General features: G+C 44.6%; 1 protein-coding gene across 1 annotated transcript in view; it reads left to right on the top strand.

Annotated features, from left to right (window-relative positions):
- RAB22A (RAB22A, member RAS oncogene family) overlaps positions 1-12,831 on the top strand; it is a 51,761-nt gene that overhangs the window by 26,600 nt on the left and 12,330 nt on the right. Inside the window, exon 3 of the mRNA XM_004014439.5 lies at positions 4,661-4,742. Coding sequence (XP_004014488.1) covers positions 4,661-4,742 — 82 coding nt within the window. The remainder of the gene's footprint in view (positions 1-4,660; positions 4,743-12,831) is intronic.

The raw sequence follows: 12,831 nt of genomic DNA, 5'->3' as shown, positions 1-12,831 counted from the left end.
TCCTCTTGTCCTTTGAGCAGTTAGTTTGGGCATGTTGTATGCTCTGGCTCCGTTTAAAGGCCCGGTGCCTGTTGTACTTCTGACAGCACAGCCATAATTGATGGAGGACTGAGTTGCAGCCTCTTAGGACTAATATAGCAAAGTCTAAACTAAGACATTTCCTGGTGCTGCCTTTAAATAGTAATAATAACAATAATAATACCTTGTTTAGAGACACTACTTTATAATTTGTAGAGCATTTTCAGTATATCATATCATTTCATCTTCACAATAACTAAGGCTTTCTGAAGGCTTCAGTTCAGTTCAGGTGCTCAGTCGTGTCTGACTCTTTGTGACCCCATGAATCGCAGCACGCCAGGCCTCCCTGTCCATAATCAACTCCCGGAGTTTACTCAAACTCATGTCGATCGAGTCGGTGATGCCATCCAGTCATCTCATCCTCTGTCGTCCCCCTCTCCTCCTGCCCCCAATCTCTCCCAGCATCAGTCTTTTTCAATGAGTCAACTCTTAGCATGAGGTAGCCAAAGTATTGGAGTTTCAGCTTTAGCATCAGTCCTTCCAGTGAACACCCAGGACTGATCTCCTTTAGAATGAACTGGTTGGATCTCCTTGCAGTCCAAGGGACTCTCAAGGGTCTTCTCCAACACCACAGTTCAAAAGCATCAATTCTTTGGCGCTCAGCTTTCTGCACAGTCCAACTCTCACATCCATACATGACCACTGGAAAAACCATAGCCTTGACTAGATGGACCTTTGTTGGCAAAGTAATGTCTCTGTTTTTTAATATGCTATCTAGGTTGGTTATAACTTTTCTTCCAAGGAGTAAGCGTCTTTTAATTTCATGGCTGCAATCACCATCTACAGTGATTTTGGAGCCCCCCAAAATAAAGTCTGACACTGTTTCCACTGTTTCCCCATATATTTCTCATGAAGTGATGGGACTGGATGCCATGATCTTCGTTTTCTGAATGTTGAGCTTTAAGCCAACTTTTTCACTCTCCTCTTTCACTTTCATCAAGAGGCTTTTTGCTTCACTTTCTGCCATAAGGGTGGTGTCATCTGCATATCTGAGGTTATTGATATTTCTCCCAGCAATCTTGATTCCAGCTTGTGTTTCTTCCAGCCCTGCATTTCTCATGATGTACTCTGCATATAAGTTAAATAAGCAGGATGACAATATACAGCCTTGACATACTCCTTTTCCTATTTGGAACCAGTCTGTTGCTCCATGTTCAGTTCTGACTGTTGCTTCCTGACCTGCATATAGGTTTCTCAAGAGGCAGATCAGGTGGTCTGGTATTCCCATCTCTTCCAGAGTTTTCCACAATTTATTGTGATCCACATAGTCAAAGGCTTTGGCATAGTCAAAGCAGAAATAGATGTTTTTCTGGAACTCTCTTGCTTTTTCCATGATCCAGCGGATGTTGGCAATTTGATCTCTGGTTCCTCTGCCTTTTCTAAATCCAACTTAAACATCTGGAAGTTCACAGTTCACGTATTGTTGAAGCCTGACTTGGAGAATTTTGAGCATTACTTTACTAGCATGTGAGATGAGTGCAATTGTGCAGTAGTTTGAACATCCTTTGGCATTGCCTTTCTTTGAGACTGGAATGAAAACTGACCTTTTCCAGTCCTGTGGCCACTGCTGAGTTTTCCAAATTTGCTGGCATATTGAGTATAGCACTTTCACAGCACCATCTTTCAGGATTTGAAATAGCTCAACTGGAATTCCATCACCTCCCCTAGCTTTGTTTGTAGTGATGCTTCCTAAGGCCGACTTGACTTCACATTCCAGGATGTCTGGCTCTAGGTGAGTGATCACACCATCATGATTATCTGGGTCATGAAGATCTTTTTGTACAGTTCTTCCGTGTATTCTTGCCACCTCTTCTTAATATCTTCTGCTTCTGTTAGGTCCATACCATTTCTGTCCTTTATCAAGCCCATCTTTGCATGAAATGTTCCACTGGTGTCTCTAATTTTCTTGAAGAGATCTCTAGTCTTTTCCATTCTATTGTTTTCCTCTATTTCTTTGCATTGATCGCTGAAGAAGGCTTTCTTATCTCTTCTTGCTGTTCTTTGGAACTCTGCATTCAGATGCTTATATCTTTCCTTTTCTCCTTTGCTTTTCGCTTCTCTTCTTTTCACAGCTATTTGTAAAGCCTCCCCAGACAGCCATTTAGCTTTTTTGCATTTCTTTTCCATGGGGATGGTCTTGATCCCTGTCTCCTGTACAGTGTCAGGAACCTCAGTCCAAAGTTCATCAGGCACTCTCTCTATCAGATCTAGGCCCTTAAATCTATTTCTCACTTCCACTGTATAATCATAAGGGATTTGATTTAGGTCATACCTGAATGTCTAGTAGTTTTCCCTACTTTCTTCAATTTAAGTCTGAATTTGGCCATAAGGAGTTCATGATCTGACCCACAGTCAGCTCCCAGTTTTGTTTTTGCTGATTGTATAGAGCTTCTCCATCTTTGGCTGCAAAGAATATAATCAGTCTGATTTCGATGTTGACCATCTGGTGATGTCCATGTGTAGAGTCTTCTCTTGTGTTGTTGGAAGAGGGTGTTTGCTATGACCAGTGCATTCTCTTGGCAAAACTCTATTAGCCTTTGCCCTGCTTCATTCTGTATTCCAAGGCCATATTTGCCTGTTACCCTAGGTGTTTCTTGACTTCCTATTTTTGCATTCCAGTCCCCTCTAATGAAAAGGACATCTTTTGGGGGTGTTAGTTCTAAAAGGTCTTGTAGGTCTTCATAGAACCATTCACCTTCAGCTTCTTCAATGTTACTGGTTGGGGCATAGACTTGGATTACTGTCATATTGAATGGTTTGCCTTGGAAACAAACAGAGATCATTCTGTCATTTTTTAGATTGCATCCAAGTACTGCATTTCAGACTCTTTTGTTGACCATGATGGCTACTCCATTTCTTCTAAGGGATTCCTGCCCACAGTAGTAGATATAATGGTCATCTGAGTTAAATTCACCCATTCCAGTCCATTTTAGTTTGCTGATTCCTGGAATGTCAACGTTCACTCTTGCCATCTCCTGTTTGACCACTTCCAATTTGCCTTGATTCATGGACCTCACATTCCAGGTTCCTATGCAATATTGCTCTTTATAGCATTGGACCTTGCTTCTATCACCAGTCACATCCGCAACTGGGTATTGTTTTTGCTTTGGCTCCATCCGTTCATTCTTTCTCGAGTTATTTCTCCACTGGTCTTGCGTAGCATATTGGGCACCTACCGACCTGGGGAGTTCCTCTTCAGTATCCTATCATTTTGCCTTTTTATACTGTTTATAGGTTTCTCAAGGCAAGAATACTGATGTGGTTTGCCTTTCCCTTCTCCAGTGGACCACATTCTGTCAGACCTTTCCACCATGACCCGCCTGTCTAGGGTGGCCCCACAGGGCATGCCTTAGTTTCATTGAGTTAGACAAGGCTGTGGTCCGTGTGAAGGCTTAGATCTTCCTTAAAGTGAGAAGTCCTGGTGCACATTCTGATTTAACCATGGCAAGTGTAAAAAGTTTTTAAAAGTAAGGATTCTGATACTTACGTAAGCTCAGTAATGCTTCAGAAAGTCATTCTATCGATTTCAGCTTGCACTTTCTTGAAAATTATGTAACTGCTACTTGAATGTCTTCAAAAATATTTCAGATTTAGAATATGTGAAAATGTCTAGCCATTGAGTTCATTGTCCTGATTAGGATGATGAGGGTGTGATTCCAAGAGCACAGCTTGACCCTCAGCCCCAGAAGTTTTATTCAGTGGGAAAGAAGACATAATCATCTCTGGGTTCTTTAGCCAGACTGGGTTGCCCGGAGGAGGCTGGGAGACAAAGGACTTCCCAGCAGGGAGCTTTCTGGTGGGTTGGGAGGGTAAAAGGTAGCATTGGAGCTAGTGCTGGCCTGGGACAGGCCTCTAGAATCTTCGGCCAGGAGCCTCCAGAGGGTCTAGGCATGTGTTCCACAGCTCCTCACAGGTTCTTCCAAAAGCACAAGCCCCTGGCCCTGCCTTCAGAAGCCCCTGCATGGAGCAGTCCCTCACAGAGAGCAGGAAGACCTGCACAGGAGCATTCCTTCTCCACCCAGGACTGGGGTGGCCCCAAGGCCCTACATGGCCCAGCAGGACAACCAGTGGGGGGCCAATCTGTTACTGAAACACAGAAGTGGTGATTGGGAGTCTTCCTGCTTCTTGTTGGCATTTTAGTTTTATTAACCCTGGTCTAACTCTAGCTCTTCACATGATCCTTTGGTTTAGGAATGGGCTGAGGACAAAGCCAAATGACCTCCTGCTCATTACTAGTGCACTCATTTCCTGGACACACAGGTTTGCACGAAAGTTTTCCCATGGTGCCATCTTTCTGAAGAACAGCTTGAATATATTACAAGGGAGGCTAATGTCTGGATTATCAAATTATCTCATGGTTCTTTTGATGTGAAGGTTAGGCAGCCACAAGCCAAAGAACCCTTCCGTCTTAGAGCATGCAGCCAGCATCTGAGTGTCTCATCAGTACTCCCAAGCGGACCAGAGTCAGAATGTAGTGTGGAGCAGCAGTGTGAGAATTGTGGAGTCTAAGGGATGTTGCCAGCTGGGGCTGGTGACATCCTTTAAATAACTGTGTTCTGATCGTTTAGGTCTCTCTTTGTAGGGCATCTTTTATGACCAAGACTGTCCAGTACCAAAATGAACTACATAAATTCCTCATCTGGGACACAGCTGGACAAGAACGAGTAAGTCACTCTTTACATTACTATGTGTTTTTCTGAGGCCCAGATGAAAGCACCAGTGCAACTGCTGGGTCCCATCACTTCACGTCACTCACTTCCCTTCTCTGCACCAGAGACACACACATTCCCATTTTCGCGGCCAGCCCTTTCCTTCTCAGTTGGAACCACGAAGTCCACGGATGGAGAAAGTGCTCATGGGCACTGAGGGCGTTTTTATACATTTTAGTGTCTTCAAGTAAATTCTGACTAACAGGCCTGATGAAACCCCACTCAGAGCATGGTGTGTAATTTTGGGGCTCCATCCTCGAGCAGAGATATAAAAGAATTAGTGGTAGGAAGCGAGAGTGAAGCACATCTCATAGCCGCCTTTTAAGAGCTAAAGAGGGAACTTTAACAGCGTACAAAGTTTGAGACTAAGTGAAATGGATGAGCTAACACAGTGCCATGCAATAGTGCTTAATAAACGCCTAATGATAAAGGTGTCCTGGATGGCTGTCTGCCTCGGGAGGGCCTGGGCCAGAAGTGGGGCGAGGGCCATGGGACTGCGGTACAGAAGATTTGACAAAGCCCACCCAAATGGGACGGGACTGGAAGGGAAGGTGGGGAAGGGTCTGGCTGCTACTGCTGCCCCATTCTTCCCTGTGTTGAGTTCCCTGTTGAGGTGTGTCTGGCAGCTGCCCTATTATTCAGCTCCTGTTTAATTTTGTTTTCAAACAGTGTTATCAAAACAGAACATGTGATGGATGCACTGTGCTATCTTAAAGCTCTTAAAAGTATAGCAGAAGTAATCAGGAGAAATAGTCTGTCCTCACAGTCTTATCTGAGACAGCATAGATGCTTCGAATGGTGTAAAACCCGACAAGCATCATCACAGACAAATGGAGGAAAACACAATAAGCCGTTACTGTTGTCCTGGATGTAGACATCGCACATTTGTACAGATTTCATGTCTCAAGTTCGCTCTGTTTGGTTTCTTTTGTTTTGTGTTATTTTGTTAAACCACTGGATGTCACACCTTGTGTCCACTTCCTCATCTGAGATGTGTCTGCTTGGTCTCCAGTCCCCACTGCTCCTGCGTTGTCTGGGCCATGTGTTCTGAGGTGGCTGGGCCTTGGCCAAGCATCACTCGCCCATCTTTCAGAAGGGCCGCCTCCCACAGAGCCTCCCTGAGTATGTCCGCAGACATAGCCCTGGCATCCAGCCTATTAGACACAAACTCATGGCTTTTCATACCAGTAATATATGTACCCTTTCAGTGAATCCCACATCTCAGTTACCCCTCCCATATATTTAATGAGACAGCAAAGCCCTCATCATAAAGCATCCTACTATAATATAGATTCCATTATGCCTTGAATCAGAGCCTGTCCTCATAGACACAGTGACGTATAACATCTCTTTTTTTTTCTCAGAACGTAAAAAAAGAATAACAGGAGGGTTTATGTGTCTCTCTTGCTGTTGCCATGATAGCAGGATTCTGTTAAGTTTTGTAATTAGCTGGTCTGCCTGCCTCTTGTTTCCCCACCTCTAATTGATTCTGCACCAGGAGTCATTGCTCTGAGATGCAAATGTCCCTCACCCCTACCTGGAGCTTGATCACTGAGCCAGCCAAGGGCTCGCGCTGGGAATACAGATGAGGCAGCCAGGCCCGGGAGGCCTGCCCAGCAGAGCCCCGTGCCATGGAGACTGTCAGGAGAGGGACGCTGGCCGTGCGCCGCCGCTCCAGCTGGTCGTTGCCAAATCATAGGGTTTAAGAAGAGCTCAACATCAACAGCGAATCAGAGACTGTTTGAAATGCAATGAAAATCCTCCAGGGCGCCTCTGTGAGCCTTTCCTGCTTGTTTGTCCCAGACAACAGCCTTTTGGGCCTGGATGGTGCCAGCCTCCGCCCGACTCTCCATCGTCACCTCCTCCCACCAGTTCATCCTCCAAGACCAACCAAACCTTTCAGATCTGCCGTCGCCAGGCCAGTGCCTGCTTTTACACCCACGTCCTGTCGTTCCCTCTGCTTGGACCACCCTCCCTCCTGGTGTTAGCCTGGAGAACACAAGTTCAGCCTTCAAAACTCTCATCCCATGTCGCCTTGAGGGGGCTTTCCCCACCACCCCTGCCTTCCTCAGTTTGCCACAGGCCCGCCTCGTTCACGCGTGAGTCTGGAGGTGCTCCCTCCCCGTTAGCTGTCCTGACAGCTGCAGCTTCTGAGTCTACTCACTTCTCCCTGTGCCCACTGTCAGCGGCCTGCCGCCTCTCACTCCCACCCAAGAGCCCTCTCCTGGTCACTGCTCTCCCTGCCTTCCCTCCTCCCAGCCCCGTCACCCTGTGTCCGTTCTCCTCACAGGACTAGGGTTCCCTTGTGAAAACCTGAATCAGACCCTGTTACCCTCCTGCTCACCTCCTCAGGAACTGCCGGCTGCCCCTGTCCAGGGGTGTGCAGAGCCCTCAGGGCCTCTGGTCCAGCCTCCTGTCACCTGCTGAGTTCCAGCCCAGGGCCTCCGTTCACTTCCTCAGACGCACCAAAGTCGGCCTGCACATATAGTATTCCTTGCACCAGAAGGCTGTCCCCTTTCACGCAGAGCATGGCTGTCTGGCTCCTTAGCAGCCTCTCCGTCCCAGCTTCAGTGCCACACCCTCCCAGTTCCCCTCATCCCTCGGCCCCTCAGCACCACCCCAGCTCCTCGTACATGACTGTGCTCTATTCATTTCCCTCAGGACCCTCATTCCAAGTTGTAAGTAGATGCTTGTCCACAGCCTCTTCCGACAGGCTCTCCCCACAGATGAGAAACTGAGAACCGGGCCTACGGGGTTATGTTCCCAGGGCCCAGCACGGGGCCTGACCTGGTGCTCCGGTATCAGGTAGACCAGTTAGCAGGTAGACTGTTCAGAGTATTTCTTTATATCCTGAACCATCCTTGTGATTGCCTACAACCCCCAGGTTGTACCCCCCGTCTCCTTGCCTGTTTATCTTCTGTTAGCTCCTTGGGGGCAGGGCCTGTCCTCACATCTGTGTGCTCAGCCCCTGATGCTCAGCACTGATACCCATGGATTTATGTCATTTAATTGCGAGCCCTACTCTGGCACAGGGAAACAGGCCCAGATCCTCCCCCTACTTTTGTCATGTGAGTAGCGCATGCCTCAAATTAGGCATTTCTGATATCTATGTGTTTGTTATTCAGTTCTCTGTAATGAGATTTATCATGGAATCAGAAGTCATCCTAAGATGCAGCCATTCATGATGAACTGACCATTCGGACAGCCTTCCCATTTGACCCTCACGTCTTCACAGATGGATTATCCTTGATGGTCCAGTCACAACTGATTGCAAAGTAATTTCATTAAGTCAGTGAAAGTGATTTGGAGAATTCCGCAGATGTTATACAAAGCCATTGATGGTAGGGAGCTTGTTAAATTAAGTGAAGAGAAAGCTCCTGATCAAAATGATGGCATAAGTGCCCCAGAAGATAATGATTTGTGTATCAGAAGGCCTAGAGAAAACCGATGGGAGTCCTCACATACTTTGTAAAAGCTCCCTTCCTATGACAGGACTAGGAAAGGCAAACACAAAATGAAAAATAGATACCATATTGTGCCAGCATATGGTTCAGGGGAGCTTGGTGTGCTGCAGTTCGTGGGGTTGCAGAGAGTCGGACGTGGCTTAGTGACTGAACAAGAACAACATGGTTCTATCAGAAGAATCATGGTCCAGTTATCAGTCAACTTGGACTCAGTGTTCATTCAAGAAACTGGTTGCAATAATAAACCAAAGTTTTTTCTAATATCAGATAAAATGAAACTTGTTTTCATAATTTTTTTCCTCAAGACAGAGCCTTTTCAGACCTTTTCATCCCTAAATGAATTCATTTTAAATGATCTTTTCCCACCAATCTTCCTTCACCAACAGGGTCTCCTCCAGAAGCATAGCGACAGACCTAGCTGCTGCACAAACATACACCTCACACCCATGTCAGAAGTGCTCCATAATTGTAGCAGCAGTAGTTCAAATACTTGCCATTTGCGTGTGATCATGTAAAAAAAAGTTTCTTAACCGAAGTCTAATAGACACTGCAGCCAGTCTTGAAGATTTATATCCTGAATCTTAATGTGGTTTCTCCTGATGACCATTTCTAAAGGTCAGAGCGCCAGGAAGACTTGGAGTCATTTGTTGTCACAGGAGTCACATAAGGGATAGACTCAAGTTTGAAATCAGGAAAATGTGTACACATCGCTTAACATCTATGACCAAGGTCCACACTGTGGCTCTCAGGCCAGATCCAGCTTACTTCCTATTTTTTCAGAGCACAGCTGTGCTTATTGGTTAACTTGCTGTCTGTGGCTGCTCTCTTGCTTCCATGGTAGAGTTGAGGAGTTATGGCAGAGATCACGTGATCCACAAAGCCTAACGTGTTTACCACTGGCCTCTTCCAGAAAAAGCTGGCCAGCCCCTGATCTAGGGCCTGATTGGGAGCAGAACTATGCACACATCCTTTGAGTCTCTTTGTAAGCTGCTGCCTTCTTTTTTTATACCGCAAGTACAGTATATAGAAAGTTTCAATGTCAGTCATGGAGGAGTAGCTTGTAACAGGCTAACCCTCACACAGAAAACAGTTACGTATAAACACTGGGCAAAGCATTAAAAAACAACTCTCTGAAGGTCCTGTGGAGCCGCCAGATACAGTCAGGGACTAAAAAGGGAATGGCATCAAATGAGACTCCTGTTTTCATGGCTTTTCCCCCAGAGGGCACACCCACGACCATGCAGCACAGGGTAGCTAGAACTCACGTGGGGCGCTGTCTTTATATTTGAGGGCAGAGGTTAAGGTTGCTAGAGCAGCTGGGAAAAGAGGAGGCACATCCCAGAAAAGATGAATCCCGCAAGGCAGGAAGCCCTGAAAATCAGCTTATAAATCCCTTTCCTGGCTTTGCTCAACCCTCAAATTGTGAAAGCATGGGAGCGACAATAAGGGACTCAACAGAAACCAACAGCTGGAGAGGCGACAGGACTGAGCAGAGATCCTGCTGCTGCTCGTGAGAGTAGGCAGGGTTTAGAGTCCAGTCCTGCCTGTTATGTAAGGCTTAATCAATACCCTAAGGTCCCCCAGAAACTGCCAGAGGGCCATGTCTTAGGAGTAGAGACCCACATAGACCCACCCTAACCACGTGTAAAACCATCTTAGCGTGATAAGCCAGTGTTTTAACACTTCAGAGAAGATAACGGAAACCAGATATTTTAAATATGTAACTACAGATGGGGAGTCTCCCACAAAATGGCAACTGATAAATGAAAATGCTAAAACTGAAAACTGTAAGATCTAAAATGAAAAATCCACCGGATAAGTGACAAATTAACCAATCAGAAGAACAGAGAGTAGAAATATAGGAACATGGTACCCTAGGGACAAATTCAAATGATCAAACATATGTGTGACTGGAGACCCAGAGTTGTTAAAAAGGAAAAAAAAGTGGGGGGACAGAAAGAAAAGATGTTTCGAGAAATAGTGGCTAAAATTTTTCCATATTTTGGTGGAATTAACTCACAAATCCAAAAGTTTAGCAGACTCATAGATATCAAGAAATCTATGTCTATCATAGTCAAATTGCTAAAAATCAAAGTTAAAGAGGAAAATCTTAAAAGCAGCCAGAGGTGATAACATAGGCACATGCAGGACACACTAAGAAAGAGGACTAGCCTTCCACCATCAGTGGAGGCCAGAAGGCAGTGGAGCCATTTTAGAGAGTCAGAATCATCCACTTACCAAAATTATCTTTCAGATATGAAGTCAAAGTCATGACATGTTTAGAAGAAGAAAAGCAGAGAGGATTTAGCAGCAGTGGCCTCAGAAATGTTCTTAGGCTAGGGGGGATGCACCACCTCTAGCCTAAGTAATCGAGATCCAAGGAAGGAGCAAGAAGCACTCGGAATGGTTAATATAAAAATCTGGGGATTTTTCTTTTTATTAAAAAGAAATTATTGGTAATTTAATGTAAAAATTATAATATTGAATTATGTGTGTTATCATATAGATTTAAAATATTTGACAGCAGCACAAAGGACAGTGGGATAAGAAATCTTGCATGGTTCTGATCTTTCACATAAGGTGGTGCATTTTAAAATCTAAGTCAGCTATGAGAGACATATTGTAGTTACGAGAGCAACCACTTAAAAGAGTAATACAGGGAGGTATAACTAAAAAACCAGTGGACTAATTAAATACGTTAAAAGTAAATAGTAAAAAATAGTTAATGCAAAAGAAGGGAGGAAAGGAAGAACAGGGCTTTATTTTGTTTTAATGTAACAAAATTTAAAGCAAATAGCAAAATGGTAGTCCTAATATCAGTAAAAAACAAATATATCAGGAAGTACATTAAGTGTAAAGGAACTAAATATTCCACTTAAAAGACAAAGGTTTTCAGATTGGATCAAAAGTCAAAATCAAACAATATGCTGGTTATAGAAGGGATTACCTTACATAGAAACCTAGACATCACATGAAAATAAAGAGAATGGAAGTGGATATTCTGTGCAGACCATAAGCAAGAGAAAACTGTAGTTTTTATATCAATAAATAGACTTGAAGAGAAAGGTTACCATCGAGAACAAAGAAGGGGTGTAAAAAGAGTAGCATTGGGGAACTTTTTGTGTTGATAAAGACATTTTCTGTCTTGGGATGGGACAGGATGAACGTATACATACACACTTGTCATTTTATCAAAAGTAAGACCTTTTATCAGCCTTAAAGTCTTTACACTTCTCTAAATGAATCTTACTTTACAAATTTAAATACCACACACACAAAATCCAACAACCTTGTAAAGGAAGTTGCTGGGGCAATGCATCACGAGTGAGAGCTAGTACCATAGCCTTTGCGCCGTCTGTGTGCTTCTCTGACTGTCATCCCAGGGAGGACAGTTCAGAGTCTCCCACCTAATCATCTGGTTTCCTTAGTTTCTTACAAGTTTTATTGTGTTTTTCTCTCTCTAAAACTGAACATTTTATTGGAAGTTTTCCGACTCTGACCCCAGAGGCAGGGATCTTTCCCCCTGAGACTAGTAACGCTTAACCTGGATGGTATCACCAACTCGATGGACATGGGTTTGGGTAGATTCCAGGAGTTGGTGATGGACAGGGAGGCCTGGCATACTGTGGTTCATGGGGTCACAAAGAGTCGGACACAACTGAGCGACTGAACTGAACTGAACCTGGATGGATGTTTGAGGCTGGCATTTATTTTGACATTGCCCTGCACCTAAACAGTTCTTAGGTACTCACTTCTGATAACGGTGTCTTCTTTTGTTTTGGAGGGAAGCCACAGAACAGAGAGCAGGAGGGGAGTCCCGTAGTACCTCTCACATCACGTGTAGGGGTCAGGTTTCAAAGTCAGGGGATACGACAAAGATCAAGCACAAGTCAGTGTCTTGTCTTGTACGCTGACCTCACATTCACTGAGTGGGAGGCTTGACCCAACACACACACATGCCCAGAAACCAGGGTTGACTGGGGTGGGCACATCCCATTTTCCATCTCACACCCTATCAAAACAAATGGCCCGCTAAATCAGCCTCACTATTTAGATTGTCCTTCCTTCTCTTCCCTATTGTGTTGGGGGGAGGGGGAGAGCTGGAGGGTGACTGGTGGGAAGAAGCCCTGTACACAGAGTTAAATGCATGTAAGTGGAATGAGATATGTACCCGCTTTGGGGAATTGCCACATATGTGGACGATATAAAAAAAGCGAGTTACAAGCTCATCCAGGTCATGAATGTAAATGTATACTCGTTTCTGTACCACAATCAGCATTTAGATTGCAGGTTATCTTTATGACACCCAAATGCAGGCGCTTCTCTGGAGAACTATTTACAGCATTATTTTTATCTCCTTGTTAGTTTGGGGAGCCAAAGTTTAAAGGACTACTGAACAAATAAATTTGGAAATTATAACATTGAGTTCAATTAGCCTTTTCAGCTGAAACAATTGTTTATAGCACGTATTTAATTCCCATAAAACTGTATTCTAAACTACCTTCTGAGCGGCATTTCAGTGTTAGATTTGAAGTTTTTGCCTTTGGTAATTACTGGTTCATTTGCTTTAAAGCACCATG

The sequence above is a fragment of the Ovis aries genome, chromosome 13 (assembly GCF_016772045.2).
Source record: "Ovis aries strain OAR_USU_Benz2616 breed Rambouillet chromosome 13, ARS-UI_Ramb_v3.0, whole genome shotgun sequence".
In the NCBI taxonomy this organism is placed as follows: Eukaryota; Metazoa; Chordata; class Mammalia; order Artiodactyla; family Bovidae; genus Ovis; species Ovis aries.
Note: the sequence above shows the minus strand (reverse complement) of the source record. Positions and strands in the feature narration are given on the sequence as shown.